The 19,882-nt window shown below is 40.0% G+C and overlaps 1 protein-coding gene across 1 annotated transcript in view; it reads right to left on the reverse strand.

The window, feature by feature from the left end:
• The window catches only part of gabbr1b (gamma-aminobutyric acid (GABA) B receptor, 1b), a 238,692-nt gene that overhangs the window by 11,649 nt on the left and 207,161 nt on the right, over positions 1–19,882 (reverse strand). The window contains exons 17-21 of the mRNA XM_036566176.1: positions 15,833–15,965; positions 12,272–12,388; positions 6,603–6,710; positions 6,271–6,364; positions 3,132–3,259 (exon numbers count right to left, since the gene is read on the reverse strand). Coding sequence (XP_036422069.1) covers positions 3,132–3,259; positions 6,271–6,364; positions 6,603–6,710; positions 12,272–12,388; positions 15,833–15,965 — 580 coding nt within the window. The remainder of the gene's footprint in view (positions 1–3,131; positions 3,260–6,270; positions 6,365–6,602; positions 6,711–12,271; positions 12,389–15,832; positions 15,966–19,882) is intronic.

Genomic DNA, 19,882 nt, shown 5'->3' on the forward strand with positions numbered 1-19,882 from the left:
ATTCACATGACCAAATCATAAAGCAAATTATTCAGTAACTGCATGAAATAAATGTAAACTTTTATTTTATTTATTTATTTATTTATGTATTTTTTGTAAAAGCACCCCTCAAATTAACAGAACGTGTTTTATGATCATACATATCGCTATATGCTTACAATTTACTACTGAAAGCCAAAAATCTTAGACACTCTTTGTATTATTTTATAAAAATAATTTTACAGAGTAGATCACTGAAGAGACGCCATCTGTTTATAGTTTATAGTCCAGATTTGTGGAAAAATGGGTCGACTTTCAGTAGGAAAAAAACTGAGTTCAGCTTCTTTTATTATAAGGGTTTAAAATTACATCACCCATCTATTTGACTGGAAAGAAGACAGTTACAGCTCTCATGCGACCCCCACCTTCTGAATGTAGCTTATGAAATATGAAAGTTATGAGGAATATGACGAAGTGCGATTTGGAACCACTGGTGGTCTCAAAGAGTTGAAGAGGTTAAGCTGTGGTATAGGCATAATTTTTTCATTCCCACGCCTTATTAAGTCGTGGCCATGCATTAGGATCTTGTCCCCATGACTTAATGATTTGTGGCCACGCATTATTTTTATTTATATGGAATGTCACCAGCAGGGCTCCGTAAAAAGAAAAGTAAACCACATTCCAAATTTAAAAGCTGTGTAAATGATCGTTTACGTGCCTTTACCCTTCACTGTCTGTGGCTACAATTATTTGTAGGCTTCATTCGCCTCGTAACTCGCAGCACAACTAAAGAAGCAAACTCAGGACTATCAGCATGTCTTGGTTGACTGTCTACATTTGAGGAGAAGAGAAAATCTGATTGAACAGAAGTATTAAAATCTAAATATTCTGACCAAGCGAGGCAAGAATTTATTGGACTGCTCCTCTCAGGCTAAGTGGACATCTCGTTCGTTTCGCAGGTCAGCCAGAACATCTCACAGGCGGGAGAAAGCACAGTCAGACCTAACACAAGGGGAAAAGCAGAGGAGAAGTATCTTCTTTGAGGATTACTGGAGATAAATCTGCACTGGCATCTTCGTGTGAGATGTGTCAAAGTCCTGCAGAGCTCCAGCAGGAATGGAAAGGAATGAGCGTGGAGTTTGAGAGAAGAGAGCTGGGGGGTTAAGGGGAGCTCTGACATGTGACTTTATTTTGGATGATGAGGGGAGAGGTTCTCTGCTCTTCAGGCAGGACAGAAATGGCAGAATCAGACACTCAGCCGCTGCCAAACCATCCGCCACTGAAAGAGCTTCCGGCGTCTTCTGCCTGCTCGCGACTGCGGCGTGACACACAGGGGTCCAGACGAGGCCAGATTACACTCTGTGTTGGAGGAGATAGCAGCCGAGCTGGAATTGCTTCACTGTTCAATCAGAGAACTAAAGAACGTCCCTCACTGCTGGGTATTTAACTCCTTCAGACCTGTATTAAAGGGCCTACGCACTTAGAAAAGTAGCTCTTCAGGGTTTTTTCAGTAAAGAAAATGCTTCCATATAGAACCCTGAACACTCAAAGAACCCTTTGCATGATTAAAGGGTTCTTTGCATCGTAAAAGCGTTCTTCAGACTGATGGAGAGTTTGTTTTCTATATAGAAACTGTGGTAACACTTTCTATGAATGTCACCTTTGTAAGCATCTATAAACACATTCATAACATGTTATAATGCATTCATAAGGCATTATAAACATGGCTATAAATATTTATAAAAATGCATTACATGTTATAGCCATGCTTATTATGCATTATGAATAGTTAACATAATACATTATAAGTACTGATCATAACACATTATAAGAGCTCATAAGTCGTATTTGTCCGCTCTAAGTAAAGTGAAGCGTACTGTACTAAAGCCTCCTCCAGTGTTCAGAGTGAGGCTTCAAGTTGAAGTATTTATTGAAGGATTTACTGAAACACTAAAACATACATAATAAAGCACATTACAGGCTTCAAATGACAGAGTTTAAACTAGAGCTGCCATCAGTGTTTTACCCAATGTGGGAAAGTCAATGTACACCACCGTTAGCTTGGTATTTGTCTTTACGCTCTCCAAGCTGGGACTGACTTCTTTGGCACTGACAGTATAACATGTTATTAACACTATTTATAATGCATTATATTAACAATTCATAATGTATAATAAACATGGCTATAAAGTGTAATCCAGTGTAATTCATTTTTATAAATGTTTATAATTATGTTTATAATGCCGTATGAAGGCATTATAACATGTTACAAATGTGTTTATAGATGCTTACAAACGTGACATTCATAGAAAGCGTTACCGAAACTTTTTGAAAAGTGTTCTGTATAGCACCAAAAAGGGTTCTGCTACTGTTACAGGCTTGAAATTGTAACAACAGAAGAAAGCTTTTGGGTGCTATAAAGAACCCTTTTCAACAAGGATCTGTATAGAAAACACACTCTCCACCAGTCCGAAGAACCACTTAAGGATGCAAAGAACCCTTAAATCATGCAAAGGGTTCTCTGAGTGTTCATAGTTTGATGCAAAACCAGGGCTTAGATTCACAAATTCTCTAACTCCTTTCTTAAGAATAATTGTAAGAACAAGTATTGTTCAAGGCATTCTTGAAAATATTACGTTCTCAAATGTTTTCTTAACCTTTTGACGGTCTCACTCTTGTCTTAGGCTGTAAGAGTTGACAAGATAACCATCTAAATTCATCACAAGCGCTGCCTCTGCAGCTTCTGCCCACCCTCGTCTGTCACCCCACAATTATCGTATTTTCCAAGCAGGATTTTTTTCCTGTTGGCTATTTATTCCACCATCACCTCTAGTTCTTGTTTGCTAAATGTTTATAAACGCTTGGTTTGATGTTTTTCGTCCATTTTGCTGTCCTCTGAGCAGATTAACCTAAATAACGGACATAACTATAAATCCAATGTCAAACTGTTTCTCGTGTTGTTTATGGTACGGGCTAAAATGCAACGTAGCCTACATAAAAAAACAAAAAGAAAGCTCATTTACTAATAGCACACTTCTGCAATATGAATATGGCACAGACCAATATCACAGTTAACAACTGATACACTGTGCAGCCCTGCTATGCAGCCAGACCAGCATATAAAGGGACAGATAGACAGACAGTGGACTCACAGAAACGTTGTAAATGGCCATTCCCACGGCTCGATGGTCATTTATCTTCTCTGTGGACACAGACTTGGTCTCGTAAGCCAAGAAGATACCAAGAAGCAGCAGCAAGCCCTTGTAGCCATAGACCACCCCTAGGACAGAGAGGACACAACAAGATCACATACACAAAACAAGCCCAGAGTGTTTTGCTTGTTTTGTAGGGCCACAGTAATTGCAGCATTTTATTCATTCCCAGTCTGTCTGGCTGTCTGGAAAATGACTAAAACATAAATCAAAATCTAGGTCTACTTGGCGCAGAGGACTCGCCGGGAAAAAAACACTTACAAAACATTTGCAAATACTCGACCTGGAGGTCAAATCCTGACATGATATCAAAAGCCTGCGGACTGGTGCCACTGTTTAAAGTGCACTCACGAATGCAGCCGCACATCGTTGGATACAGGACGAAATCAAAGGCACACTGTGATCCTCGGGGTAATACAGGCCGGTGAACTGCTCTTCTCAAGGACGCTGCCACGAGGAAGCTTTGCGGGCGTATTTTAATGACTCTTCCTAACTGGGGAACCAGGGCTGGTTTAATTTGTTTCATTAAAGTTGTAATTAATTTGTTTAATTAGGTAAATACTTATGTGAAGTAAAAACCTGGGGAGCAGAGCAGAAGGTCACAAAAAGAGGCAGAGACGCCGTCGGGGATAGCAGGATTAAAATTCCCCACCTCCATACACACAGGCAAACCAAAACAAGCGCATCAGTACCGGTCAAAAGTATGGACATACCGACTCATAGATGGGTCCTTGCATATTATTACTATCTCTTACTATGAAGTTACACAAACTGAATTATGAGGTGACCAGGAAATGTAAAAATAAATAAATAAACTGTTAAACAAATCAAAGCCGTCTTCTGTTTCTGCTTCTTCAAAGCCCCCCCTCCTTTGCAGCTTTGCACACTCTCGGCTCTCTGTCAAGCAGCCACCTGGGAACCCAGTTTGACACTCCTTTAGATCAAAAGCTCTTAAGCTCAGAGCTTTTTATTCGGCTTTTAATCTCAGTAACTGTAATGTATTATCTTTTAACGATTGTGAAACTACTCTGCAAGTTATCCAGCTATAAAAGTGCAAAACTGAAGTGGGGGTCCACATACAGACCTCTGAATCATCATCATCATCATCATCATCATGATCTCCATGGACAATCCACACCTCCACAAGTAGTATCGTGCCATCTCTAATTTTAAAGCTGCACTATGTAAGATTTTTTTAACAGACTCACTCTGATCTTACTGTAACTTCTAGCAAATCTATATATAGCTTGTATTTCATAACATATTACTGTACAAAACTGTAAACGCTACATTGAAATGGTGCTATACTGTGTGTATAGTAATGTGTATATTGTGTATGTGTATATATTTAGAGTCTAATGTATATATATATATTTTATATTTCTATATATATTTTTTTTTCTCGTCCTATATATGTTTATATATTTGAGTACTACAAGGGGGCTACGCACCTAAGATTTTCACTCACCTTTATACCTGAGTGAATGTGATGCGACAATAAACGTGATTTGCTTTGATTATAGTGTTTGTGTCCACTCAAATACATTATGGACAAAAATGGACAAAATGAAAAGAGAACAAGAGGACTGGGGCTGTGGGACAGTGAGTGGAGAGAACTTGACCAGCAGCAGGGTAAAAAAAAGTTGAGCAGGTTTCCACTTTAAACAAATTACATGCAGCAGCTACACAGCACTGACAGGATTGTTTAAGTGGTCTGAGAAGTTTTGGGGATGTATTTACAGAAAAATCTTTGGCTATTGACATAGCAATTTTAGCACTGCAGATCCAGCAGTAAATGTAGGAAACACAATTCAGACATAAGACATGTCTAGCCTGATAGATTATATCTGAGGTAAGTGGAAAACTGAGGAAATGTGATTTTTTTGCCAAACTATTCCTGTAAGATGATGAACTGAATGCTAGGCTTACATCTGCATCAGCAGAAAATACTGCATTGTATGTCTGAGGGAAAAAAGTGTGATTTAATCCTGTAAGAAATCTGTCCCGAAATAGCGCTCACTCACACTGTGTGATGGGCTGCTGTTAGCTGTGTAGCTCGTCCTGTGGGGTGGAGAGTGACTGAGCAGTTTGAGCTTGATAGACTACTTTCAGATGTTTATCCTAAGTGAAGTGCTTCAATTAAAATTTTTAAAGTTTAATTATCCCAGATCAGTATTGACATTGGCTAAACCTCAAGGTTTCAGTATCAGTACTGGAAAAAAAGTAGCATCGTGCCATCTCTAATTTTAAAGCTGCACTATGTAAGATTTTTTTGTTCAAATTGAAAGCATTACTGAGTCCGTTGAAAAAAAACTGGCTAAAATACGGTGTGTGTGCATGTGAGTGTGTGTGTGTGTGTTCTGTTATTTAATAATAAAAGTCAATAGTGACGAGTCAGATTTCGAGGGAGTTTTTAAGACCACGTCACATGTCTTTATGTTTAATGTCACACGCACAGACTTCAAAAGAAGGTCCAGCTCCATCTTTGGGTCTCAAATGCAACACGACCACCATACTGATGAAGATATGATGACAATGGTAGATAATTCACTCACATCCTTGGAAGACTTGGAAGACACGTCCTTCACCAAGTTTTGACAGAGTTCTCTTTGAATTCTCTTTCAACATGTGCGCAATGATCATCATCAACATAACTGACGTTACAAAATGTTCTTCTGCACGTTGTATGCATTTACACATTTCTACCAGAGGGGTCTCCAAATCCCCAAATCTTACATAGTGCAGCTTTAACTACACATTAGTCTATCATAGTTTGCAGAAATATATCATTCAAGAGGCCTGTTTTAAAACCAGTTTTAGGAGAGTTGTCAAATTAGAAAATAAGTAATTGGATTTTATGAAGAATGAAAGGTTTGATTACAGACTATTATAGACAGACACGCCCGTTAAACAGCGAGGCATTGCTGAAGTGAGGAGAGAGATTCACACCAAGTGCAGTGAACATGTACTGTTAGGGTTTGAGAGGTTAAAATGACAAAAAAACATTAAATCAAGCGTGTCCCCGCTCTAGGTATGCTAGCATACTAGCACAAACCAGCTGAGGATTATTCAGCCTTACCCAGCCAAGTGTTCATCTTCTCCGAGCTGCAGTGCTCCAGCAGCGGCTCAATCAGCACATCTAGGTCTCCTTTAGGCACCTCTCTTGTGAACTTCTGCTCAGATAAACAGAGAGTGCAGGTTAGGGAAAAGCAATAGAGGTGAGTGAGAGAGCGGGATTTATTGAGTGAGAGAGAGAGATAGCAAGAGAGAGAAGGAGAGAGAGAGAGATTGCAACAGAGCAGCCCTGAGGCCAAAAACGACAAATATAAACCCAGAAACAACCCAATTTCATTTCAGGCACACAATCAAATACACGCACAGGGCGCTACACAGTGAGAGATTGAGCCGTACCTCCTCGGTGATGTGCAGCGGATCCACAATCTGCCAGATCATGAGGGACAGCACGTCTATAACCAGCAGCACCCCCACCGTGGCATACAGCTTCCAGGGCTCCAGGTGCTGCTGAGACAAAGAGGAAACAACAACAAAAAAAAACTGCTTTACTCAGACAGTACCGGCTAAAGTTAGGGGACACTGTGCTTCTCACAGGGGTTTAATATAAATGTGCGTGTTTTTCGTTATCAGTTTACGTCAACATAGTAAATAAAAAAGAAAAGCTGCTGCAAATCACTAAACACAATAAAAGCCCTCATTCAGCACTCAAACCATTCAGGGGCCGGATTCATGAAAGTGTCTTAATTAAGAAAGTCTTCTTAAATGTGTGTTTTTTGAACTTCATTCTTAAGAAAAAGGTTACAAAAAATGTTATTCTTCAAATAACTTAAGAATTACTGTATTTGTTTTTGTCTTAACTATTTTCTTAACCCTTGTGTGGTGTTCGGGTCTGTGGGACCCGTTTTCAATGTTCACCAAAAGAGAAAATGATGTGACTTATTATTATTTCAACCTCAGATTCTTGTCCTTTGCTCATTTTCTGTGAAGAACATATAAAATAACCCATTTTCAGTGTCTTCACACTGTTCACCCCCCACACATTTATATTACACATGTGGTATTGGGCTGAACCAGCGGGGAATAAAAGTGTGGAGGTGCTGCATCCTTCACTCTGTTCTCCTCCTACATGGCCTGCTGTTAGTGTGTGTGTGTGTATGTGTGTGTGTGTGTATGTGTGTCTGTGTGTGAGGGTGGACAATGTGGACAGGCTGCTGACTGGCTACAGCTGCTAAAGTAGAACCCTATGCTGGCCACTTGCAATATTTTAAACATCTGGTGTTTTTACATAAATTATTATGGCTGCACTGATCTGAAAAACAATAATGTGGTGGGTCCACCAGACCACTGAGTAAAAAACACATCAACACCACACAAGGGTTAAGAATAATCCTAAGAACAAGTAATATTCTTGCAAACATTATATTCTTAAATATTTTCTTAACTTTATGATAGCCTAACACTCAACTTAGGCTGTAAGAGTTGAAGCATTTAAATGTATCAAACTCGGCGCTGCCTCTGCTACTCTCACCTGTCCTCACCTCTTTCTTTCCGCCGTCACCTCACAAGTATTTTTTTTTTCAAGGAGGATCTTTTCCTGTTGGCTGTTTTTTCCTCAGATCACCTCTAGCTTTTGTTTGCTTCAATTTTTTAAACACTTGGTTTGAATTGTTTTCTCTATTTTGCTCCACTGAGCGGATTAAACTAAATAACTGAAATAACAGTTAATAATAATAAAATGTACCTGCGTCATTTATGGTAAGCTGCAAAATGCAACATAGCCTGGATGACAGAACAATGAAGATTTTCCTATAAAAAATATTAAGAAAAAAAAGTTTTTAAGAGAATATTTGAGAACCGAGACTCGTCTATCAGACTGACAGATAGAGAAGCGTGATTCGTCACTCCACAGAACACGTTTCCATTGCTCCAGAGCCCAGTGGCGGCATGCTTTACACCACTTCCCCACCCCCCACCCCCCGTTTAGCATTGTGCATTTAGATCTTAGGCTTGTGTGTAGTTGCTCGGCGAAGGACACCCATTTCGTGAAGCTCCTAACATGCAGTTTTTTTGCTGATGCTGCCTCTAGCAATTTGGAACTCAATTTGGAACTAGTGAGTGATTCAACAGAGGATCGGCACTGTGCACTTCAGCACTCGGCGGCTCCGCTCTGTGAGTTTCTGTGGTCTACCGCTTCGTTGCTGAGCTGTTGTCACTCTTAGTTGCTTCCATTTCACAGTAACAGCACTTACAGTTGACAGGGGCAGATCTTGCAGGACAGAAACTGCACAAATGGACTTGTAGCAGAGGTGGCATCCTATAACAGTGCCATGTTTAAAGTCACCGAGCTCATCAGTGCGACCCTCTATTGCCAGTGTCTGTCTATCCAAACTGCAAGGCTATGTGCTTAACTTTATCCACCTGTTACCAATGGGTGTGGCTGAAACACCTGAACTCGCTAATTAGGAGGAGTGTCCCAACACTTATATCTATATAGTGGGAGTTAAATAATGTTCTTACAATAATCTTATATTGAAAATGTTGGCTATTTTAACTACATCTAAGATGTTTTCACGTGCTATAATTTTTTTGCAGCGTATCCACTTAAATCTATCTAAATTTTGAAAGAAGGGCGATGTCTTCCCACACATTTGATGGCCAGTGTAGGTGGAAACGACTGATGCGGACAGCAGGAGGAAGGATTTATGACACAGAGAGTACGGAGGACGCGAGAAGAAAACAACAGGCCATTACTGTGAAAGCCAATTCAATCTGGTGCCGAGTGCACGACCCAGATTTTATACAAGTGTGTGTCGGATTTCAATCGAAGGCATTACTCTTCTACACGGCTGATGTCGTCCCTCTGCTTTTCATGTCGCGGGTAGCTGTGTTTGTGATGAACAAAAAACCAACGCTGTGACAGGCACTGAAGAAGTGTTATCACTACTGTTTTTGTGCTGGTTGTTTCTTTCCGCTTTGAGCAGCTTCTTACAGGAGCAGGACAAAAGACAATCAAAGACCTTCGGCGTTCCTCTGCGATCGGTGGTGAAATAAAAGCGGTTATGCAATCCGAACGCAGAGTGCAGTGTGTCTGCTGCTTCGTGACAATTCTACAGTGCTGCACACGAGAAAAGACACACATCACCACCAAAAATAAAACACAATTGTCCCAAACACTCCTTAGTCTCCCACACTTGTTTCTGTTTTTTTTCACGTCCCTGATGTTGCTCCTAAGAATCCCTGAACAAAGCAGATGCAGTTGTGTGTTTGAATTACAGCTCCGCGTCAGAGAATGAGGATTAAAACACAATCGCAAATGACAATGCTGTCACTTCTGCGCCGCGTGGATTGTCTCCATTTTTAAGTGTTGCGGCGCCTGGCGGCTTATGTGCGGCACTGAGGGACTCAGAAGTGAAGTCGATCAGTTCTGACACAGCTCTCCGTACGCTAATCCTCAAAAAAAAGGGAAAAGAGCAAAAAAGAGAAACGGGACCACCCGCCCAGAAGGTGGATGTTCATAAATATTCAGTATCATCAGAATCATCTCCTTATCCCTGAAAAACGCCTTTCTCCTTTCCTAATGTTCTTTATCTCTCTCTGTCTCTTTCCTGCTGTTTTTTTCGTTAATGTCCCCTCATTCTGCCATGTAAGGAGGGTGGACACGTATTCGCTGACTGTGTTAACCGCATACGTGTGCGTCAGCGTGGGTTGGCCCGATGATGGAGAGAATCTTCTCTGCCCAAGCAGTCTGAAGGGGTCATTGAGCTTGAGCTGGGCGATAAATGGGCCATTTAGAACTGTTCAAGGGCGACTAGAGACCCATTTCTTTAAGGTCAGAGAGAAAGATGAGGGCAAAAAGCCACAGAGAAAGAGAGAGATATAGAGAGAGATGGTGAGAGAGAGAAAAAAAGGGAGGGGGGGTGGAAACCCATTTTACTGAGTTCAGTGAGAAAGATGAGGTCAATGCAATAGAGAGAGAGAGAGAGAGAGAGAGAGAGAGAGAGAGAGAGAGAGAGAGAGAGTGTGATAGGCATAGATATATAATCATATACACTCACTGGCCACTTTATTAGAAACCCCTCTCTTGTAGCGCCACCTTGCTGTACAGTTAGAGACCGTAGTTCATCTGCTGATGTACAGTTTGCATTACCCATCCTTTAGCTTCTAACTCCCAGCCCACACAAATGACCATAAAAGCTTTAAAGGCCCCATATCATCGAAAATGTAATTTTCCTCACCATTTTTAAATAAAATAATGTAATGTAGTATGTAAACATTGGTAAAGATTCAAAACATACTGTTAACTCCCCAGTCTATATATCGCTGTTGTCGGAATGAAACCTCGTATCTCCAAAATGGTAACTTTACAGGAGAAGAAAAAAACATACTTTACTTTTAATGTAAGTCAATGGAACCAGAATTTTTTTACCAGTCATAGGCCGTTTGTTTTGGTCCATTCATCATGAAATTTAGATATAATGTTAGGGGCAATAAGTATTTTCAAATTATGTCAAAAACTGAAAAGCGTTAAAAAGGGAGATACAAGGTTTTGTTCCGACAGCAGTGATATGGACAAAAACAACTTGTTTTGATTTTACTGTTTCAGCGATGTCAGAAAAACCAGCGCATTTACATATGGCAGTTCAGCCCCGCCCACTCCTGCTGAAGTTATAAGGAGTGTTTCAGTCTGGGCTGCTTTCTGAATGAGATACAATACAGTTCAGCCGATCAGAACACAGATCATTTTACAGTAACAAAAATTGTCCTGTAAAAATGATCAAATTAAATTCGGACTGTTTTCAGTACATAAATGTATAAAATGTAAATATAAATGCAAAATCATAATCAATGTAGCACTTTCACTTTTACTGTACAATCATGCAACATGATAAACACACAAAAAAAATCCATTTGCAGCCATTTAACTATGATGGTTAAATGTCACACAATCAGAATGAGAAACGTTTTACACTGAATTACTCTGAAAGTATAATCATATCTAGTTTGTTATTTTTAGTTAAAGTTGTTTACAAAGGTTTGTGCACCCCTAGTCAAATGACATGTTTTGTTGATTTATCCAGTGATAATAGGTACATTTTAATGTACAATAACTGTTTTTCATTACTACTGAATTTAACATATGAAAACATTCAAAAACAAACACATGAAATGTGGCCTGAGCAAACGTTTTGGCACATTTTACATCTTATACTGTATTTATTGCCCTAAATGTTGAAATATAAATTCTGCACAAAAATTTGACAGAGCAATGTTTAAGTTATTTATGTAAGTTTAGCAAAGTTGAAAAAACAACACATCATTTGGTCAGGGGTGCTCAAACTTTCCTGTCCATCAGTCATGCCAGATCAATCAAGCAGCTCGACCTAAATATGTATTATTTTTGTGACAGTAAACACTGATGTATTATAAGTCATGTTTGGTTAAATGTCTTAATGTATATTGAAATAAATGACTGCCAACAGCCTACTTGCAGTACCACCATGGCCCACTGGGGGCTGTGCCCCAAAAGTTAAAAACAACTGCTCTAGCTCTTTATCAGTGGTCAGTTTCTGGCCACAGAGTTACTCTGAGAGACGCTTCACTTGCAGTCACTGACACTGACATGGTATTGACATGGTAGGCAGTGTCACTGCTGTGCTGAGAATGGACCATCACCAAAATAATATATAGACATCAGCGGTCCTGTGGTCAGAAACTGACCAGTGATGAATGGGATAGAGGGGGGCTGATAAACAACAGATGGGCTACAGTCTGTAATTGTACACCGATATAGTGGACCTGTGAGGTATGTGGAGTTAATAAAGTGGCCAGTGAGTGGAAGTAAAAGAGTGGACAGTGAGTATAATTCCATATCAGAAAGAGTCATTTCATTATTAATGCTGATTTTCAAAGAAAAGGGTCTATAATAGAGTCAACAATAGGGAACCTCTTTAGACTAGAACAAGCAGCTCTTTCTGAAGGACTTCCATGTAATCTCCACCACACACACACATACACACACACACACACACACTCAGTGCAAGCACACAGCTCAGCTCTCTCTTTACCTTACGCTTATCCTTCTTCTCGTCCTTCTTGGTGAAGACTGTGTGGACCCACCAGATCTTCGTGAACATGCTGCCGTAGGCCAGACTGAAGCCAAGGCCGAGCAGCCACAAGCGGAACTATGAAAGAAATAAATCACTTCATTAAATCACAGCGCTCTGAGCAAGAATTTTAAAAAGCACTTTATGTAGAATTAACTAGAAACATCTTTTAAGTTAAAGAAATTCTCTAGCGTTTTTCAACCTAACCTCCATCTGCTCCGGCTGCAGCGTACTGTCCATTACCATGGACACCAAATTTGATATTTTCCTTCTGCTTGTGTCAAAACACAGATATAACAGAACCCAATGCGCAGCTGATGGAGCCCCTATGGGAATGAACTGCACAATGCACACAGAGATTAAGCTGAAAAACGCTGGAGTATTCCTCAAACAGATGTTAAACTAATCCTTTAAACTAAGGGTCTCTTATTGACAGGGGATCATCTTATCTGTAAGGGGCCAGTGTGGCTGCAGGTTTTCATTCCAAACAAGCTGAAGCACACCTGATGCCTCTTGTCCAGTTGGTCTCAGTCTTCAAACAATTGATTAGTGCTATCAGGTCAGTTTCTGTTTGGCTGGAATGAAAACCTGCAGCCACAGTGGTCCTTTGTGGACAGATCGGTGCCCCCTGCTTTAAACCTTAAAGACCAGTTTACAGATTAAGCATAGTGAATGACTAAATGTCAGGTACAATGGGAAACTGGCCCTACCTGCCTTTATGTGGGCCAACACTTAAATTACTCACTCTCCTAACTACATACAGAACTGTCCATCAGTCTTAGGCAGCCTGGAAAACTGATTAAAACTATTTATCTTGCCAATAAAAAAACTATATAACGTTAAATTAAATACATAAATTTCTTGTTTATGAAATAGTTATGAATATGGTTAGAAGAATACAGAAGAATACAGGTTTACTTCATGACTTCTCACTGCACTCCAGCCATCAGATGAATTTGTTAAATTCCATCAGCAGCACCTGATTTAATCTAATGAATGGCTGATTAGATAAACTAGGTATTGGATAGTAACTGTAAACACTGGACATCCTTGAGGAGAGCATTGGAAATGCTTAACCCTTGTGTGGTGTTGATGTGTTTGTTACTCAGTGGTCTGCTGGACTCACCACATTATTGTTTTATTAAATCAGTACAGCCAAAACAATTTATGTAAAAATACCAGATGTTTAAAATGTCACAAGTGTCCAGCGTAGGGTTCTCCTTTAGCAGCTGTAGCCAGTCAGCAGCCTGTCCATGTTGTCCACCCTCTCACACACACACACACACACGGACACACACACTAACAGCAGGCCATGTAGGAGGAGAACAGAGTGAAGGACCTCCACACTTTTATTCCCCGCTGGTTCAGCCCAACACCACATGTGTAATATAAATGTGTGGGGGTGAACAGAGTGAAGCACTGAAAATGGGTTATTTTATATGCTCTTCACAGAAAATGAGCAAAGGCCAAGAATCTGAGGTTGAAATAATAATAAATCACATCATTTTTTTCTTTTGGTGAACATTGAAAACGGGTCCCACAGACCTGAACACCACACAAGGGTTAAATGGCTCATTACCTTTTTAGCCAAGCTCCACTTAATATGTTTGTGTCATTTTTGAACCAAAAAGAGTCATATATTATTTTTACATGAACATTTTCCAACTTCTCTTTATCACTTAAAATAAACAGGCTAGTTTTGTCATGGTGTGTTCACAACTGATATATTGTAATGTAGGAGATGAGGCTGGACGCAAGCGCGAGTTGCTTTTATTTAAATCAGATTTAAAAGAGTCCTGAAACTGAGTAGCAGAGGTTTGTAGAACAGACTAAACTGGAAACAAAACAAACAAGATAAGTGAAAACAAGCAACAGGGTAACATAGACAATGCAAGACAAAGGGACGGCGCAAACACAGCTATAAATACACTGAGAGGAAACAAGAAACACCCGGAACTAATGAGAGCGCGGGGCTACAGACTACAGGCAGGTGGAGCAGATGATAAGGGGGCAGGACCAGGGAGGAGACAGACCAAAACAACAACAGAGGCACATGGCACAAGAAAACAAAGCCACATGGCAGACGTAAACAAAAACACATGGCACAGGAGAACAAGAAAACCAAGACTAAAACAGAGAAAGACATGGACGGAAAAAGACACATATGTAAATTAACTCTGTTCTGATTGGCTGCCCTGTATTGTGCCTCATTCAAAGAGCAGTCCAGGCTGAAACACTCCTTATAACTTCAGTCTGAGTGGGTGGAGCTAAACTGCTGTAGGCTGAATAGGTGGATATATGCAAATGTGATGGTTTTCATGACATCACAACAACGGTAACTCCAAACAGGCTGCTTTTGCAGCTTAGTTTACATATATAGACTGTAAAAAAGGAAAATATGGATGGTATGTTTTAACAGTGTTCACATACAACAGCAAACTCTTATTTCTAAATATGTAAGGAATATACGTTATATGAGCCTTTTAAGCTCTCACACATCACATCACAGAGTATTGTTCATTTGGGCTTATTCTAATATGTTTGTCCTGATAATTGGCTTTACATTACATTTTTTTCAGATGAATAAGGCCCAATCCCATTTCTTATTTTTACCCCTACCCCTTGTTTTCGAGTCTCATCTTGCCCCTTGAAACGAGTTATGAGGGGTAGTTGTTGAAATCTTCCCTACGAAATGGGACCCTCAAATAAAAAAGAGCATTACTTCATTAACAGCTACTAGCGCTGCTCTGTAGGTGACCCTGCCAGTCTGCAGTGACAGCAGAGGAGGGTAAAGTTCAGCTCCTCACTGTTGTGCTTTAGTTACATTTAGGGCATCATATGCCTTCAGAGAGGGGGGGGTGTGATAATTATTTATTATTGCCCACCGCTAATTCTTTGGTGATATGAAGCTGAAGCCAGATATTCGCCAGCTGTTTGAATTTTCCTGTTTCACCTTAAATGGAGCAGCAGTTACATTATGATGCTTCAGGCATCAGTACTGCTGGACTATTTAAGGTGGAATGGGAAATTTAGCTAGCTACCAAGACATCAGCACACTACTAGTGATATTTTATACTTGTTATGAAGAAAAGGACCTAATTCATTGAAATGACATTAAACTGAAATAATACAATTGTTATCACAATTTTTAACAGAGAAAATTCTCATATTTGTGTGTTTCTATGGTCTCTTGTTCAGCCATCTTGCCGTATGTCTTTTCTCATAACACTCCATTTGTAGCGTGCCTCTGAAAAACCTCCGTTTGGAGGCCCATGTAGCCCTAACACTTCACCCTACCCCTCCATCTCGACAAAAATCAGGATACCCTACCCCTAGACATGAAGGCAACAAAACAGAGGGCTAAGGGCTAAGTGGTAGGTACTAATAATAATAACGCCTAAGATTAATTACGCAATAATTAGCCAAGGGTTCTGGGAGTTATTCATGCTTTTTCCTTCTTCTACATGACAGAGATGATAAAGACATGTTGTCCATTTCTCTCTATGAGTGCGAGTGCTTTACCTGGCAGACCACGGGGAACTGTGACCTACGGACATGCAGGCCATCGATGCCCAGCGGAAACACAGCGGCCAGAGCCATCATGCAGCCCACTGCCGTCATGTTGTTCAGGTAGGGCTGAGAGTTCTGAATGTACCTGGAACATATGGGGATATTCGCATGAGACACGAGAAAAATCAACAGATGAGAGACTACATATCCCATGAGTGCCTGCCAGAACGGCGATTTCAGACAGACGTGAATAGAAAAAGCAAAACCCAAACAGATGCTTCCTTACACACGGGTCAGTGAGAGCACAGAATGTTAATTTGGCTAAACTCTCAGAAGTAAATATGATTTAAACTGCAAAAAATACACAGACAAACACGTTCTCCCACAGATATACAGCACTGCGTAGACGTGTTAGGCAGCATAAAACTGGTTTAGAGCTATTTATCTCAGCAGACAGCGTGTACCTTCCTCGAGGAGAGATTTGGAAATGTGTTTTTTTTCTAACTTTAGTGTTTTTGAACAAATAAATGCGCACTGCTGAGATAAATGGCTTTACAGATCATTTTCTCAGTCTTCTGAACAGCACTGAAAAAACGGCACTGAATTTATGTGACTACAATGTGTCAAGTGGTTGCACACAAATAAAATATGTTGCTTCAACACATTTCTTCCCAACAAAAAACTAACTTTGTGTTGATGTCACATATTTTAATCATGAACCTTTTTTTGAGTGCATCTTCGGTGTCTGTCAATAGTTTAGGGACACCTTTTCCTTCTGAAGTGTGCATTTTATCACTGTTACTTATATCTGCAAAAGTTTTATTCATATAAAACATCTATGTGCTAATGCTGTGTGTCTTAAGCTTCAACATTAAGCTTTCTTTCATGAAAGCTATTATTTAGGCAAAAGCAGGTTTGCAGTCCTCGGCAGGACTGTCCTATAAATGCGCACAAAATTTTATAAAGAAAATATTGTTCTGAAAGATAAGCTGGCAAGCAAAATATTGATGTTAATGATGTAATATGTGGTAGACAAAACAATCTGTTTGTAATTAAATGCTGTGTTGCAGCTAAACTCGTTCAACTCACCGAAAACAGGTGCATTTCACACCCTGCATTCAATTTACACCCTTTTAAACAGATTCACGGCTAAACAAACAGTGTACTGTACAAGTTACTATATATTTCACTGGCCTTTTCACACAACCTGTAGTAGTTTTTTTTCTTCTGCTGACATCTATCTTGAACTTTCCTCAGGTGAGGTGTGTGTGCAAAGGGTCGTGACTGACAGAAGATAAGGATAATCCACTAGCATCCTTGAAAACTGCCAGTAGGCTGAATTTCTCGGCTGTATTTGAAGGATTCTTCCGATTGCGACAGCCTTGGTTGAGGCAGCGGTCTAGAAATGGGGCCCACCAGGACCCCAGGCAAGCTTGTTGAACTCAGCTATCGATTTGACAGTTTTCTTTTCCAGACTACTGTTAAAAGCACACACTGAAACCAGGGATGTGCCTTCCGACTAATTTTGATATTCAAACATCTGTTAATATACAGACATCTGGTTAACCGCAAGGAATGAAAAAGCAACAGCAAAAGGGAAAACAAATTCCTGAAATTAGTTTAGGGCTGTAGGTTTAATTTTTAGGTGGTAGAACTGGAGGTGAACATTTGAAAACATTTTATTTTTAATATTAAAAAAAATACCAAGGAAATAACGGAAGCTACCTCAGAGGAGCTGATGAGCTAACACTTACATCCTTGACAACGTGTCCTTGGAAATATGCTCCCGTTCAAGCACTCGTGTCTTGCAGTAACACAGTATAACATACTTACTCACAAAACTGCCGATTAAAACTGCATATTTAAACATAAAATCAGCATTTCACTGAACTATTGGCCAGTATAATTTCTATTGTCTTCCCATGATGAAACATAACAAATAGCCAAATAGTGATTTCAGTATTCAAATACTGGCACCTTAAATGGTTAACCGAGTCCTCGAGTACCCGTGCTCACCCCTAACTGAAACTTTTGTGGCCCAAAGTTTAAAACCCCTGAAATGTTTGAGTGCTGATGAGCGCTGGCAACACAACAAAGGGAAAAATGTGTGGAATTGTTCCTAAGCTATCACGGTCACTAATATTTACATTTGATATAATTTTTCTCAAAATAAAACTGTTTAGTCTTTAAAGTCAAAGAATAAAAAATTATAAAGCATTTTCCTTCAGTACTGTGAGGGATTTCTGAGTGAACACGGTGAAACATGGTATCAAACAGGGTCTCTGAGCTAACTGAGAGTTTTCTCGTGATTATAGGTGGAGGTGGTGGGAAGGGGACGATTCTACTCTATTATTATAACTTTATATTTATTTACTATATAAAGCTTATACCCTTACCTCTGTTTCCACCACATTCAGTATACAAGGTCTGGTCAAATCAGTATGCTAGCAACACCTTAGCAACCACATGGGGTACCATAGCAATGGCCCAGGAACATTGTAGCAAGTGTAGTGGCGACCTAACAACACCTTAGCATCCACCTGGTATACCATAGCAATGGCCTAGTGACACCTAAGTAACCAAATGGGGAAGCATAGCAGTAGCCAAACCTTAGCAACCACCTGGAAAATTGCAGCAACGGCCTAGCAACATGTTAGCAACCATCTGGAGTAACATAGCAATGGCCTAGCAACACCTTAGCAACCACCTGGAATACTGCAGCAGCGGCCTAGCAACATGTTACCAACCACTTGGAGTAACCTAGCAGTGGCCTAGCAAAACCTTAACAACCACCTGAAGTAACATAGCAGCTGCCTAGCAATACCTTAGCAACCACTTGGAATCTGGCAGCAGTGGCCTAGCAACATGCTAGCAACCACCTGGAGTAACATAGCATTGGCCTAGAAAAACCTTAGCAACCACCTGGAATATTGCAGCAACGGCCTAGCAACACGTTAGCAACCACCTGGAGTAACATAGCAGTTGCCTAGCAACACCTTAGCAACCACCTAAAGTGTCATCAGCTGGATTGGTCAAGCCAACCCAAAATTTGTTCACGAATATTCCCTTCGTAGTTGGTTAGTATGATTTTTCCCCACCTATAGCTGCACAATGATGTAATCAAAAATCAGAGCACGTGGCAAAATTCACTGCACTTTCATCAGAGATTACAGTAAAACAAGAATTATGTCTTTTAGATTTTATGATAAAATTAACTGCATTTAATATTCAGCAGGAACAAAAACTAACGAGGTAAAACAGGTCTATTTTGATTTTAGGTTGACTTTAATGTTACATTATTGTAAACCAAGCCAACGATATGATCATGCAGTACTAAACAATACTTGGAGAAGCAAGGTTTTCCCAAACCTTTGACGCACAGCGTATTCATGAAGAGTTAAGCTGTCAGTCAGATCCGAAGAGGAGAGTTTTTCTCACTCACAGTCATACAAACACATACAGAGTGATGTGAATGTGCTCATCACAAGCGCGTCACACACTTGATATGTGTGTCACACTCTTTATATTCTGAATGTATCAGACACACTTACTTGCCTCTTGACATGCCTATTTGAAACACACACGCTTCTGTGCACACGGCATCATCCATCTAATGCATACATATGTGAACAGAGCTGCCAGACCGGCTATTAACTAGTGAAACAGTCGGCTTGCTCTGCATCTCATTCAGATCTCATTTACACACTCACACACATGTGGATGGTGTGTTGATCCTTAATTCTTATGCTATTCATCATATTAATACAGCGGCTGAGATGTAAATAAAGTCATTCTGAGTGGTTTGATGTGAAATGATTAACTGCAGAGAAACTTACCGACTCAGATTTCTATACAGTGGTGGTGATAGGAACCAGGGAGCTAAAACGTAAATTTAGCCATTTTATTTGCTATTCAAAACCACCAGTGAACCACACGTGTCTTCTGAGTTTGTATACATAATTTTGGCATCAAAAAATAGCAGGAAATCTGAAAAAAATAAAGGATAATCGTCTTTGGGGAATAGTTTGCTTTATAATCTCTCTGCAACAGAGGTTGTAGATT

The sequence above is a fragment of the Colossoma macropomum genome, unplaced genomic scaffold (genome assembly GCF_904425465.1).
Source record: "Colossoma macropomum unplaced genomic scaffold, Colossoma_macropomum, whole genome shotgun sequence".
Taxonomy (NCBI): domain Eukaryota; kingdom Metazoa; phylum Chordata; class Actinopteri; order Characiformes; family Serrasalmidae; genus Colossoma; species Colossoma macropomum.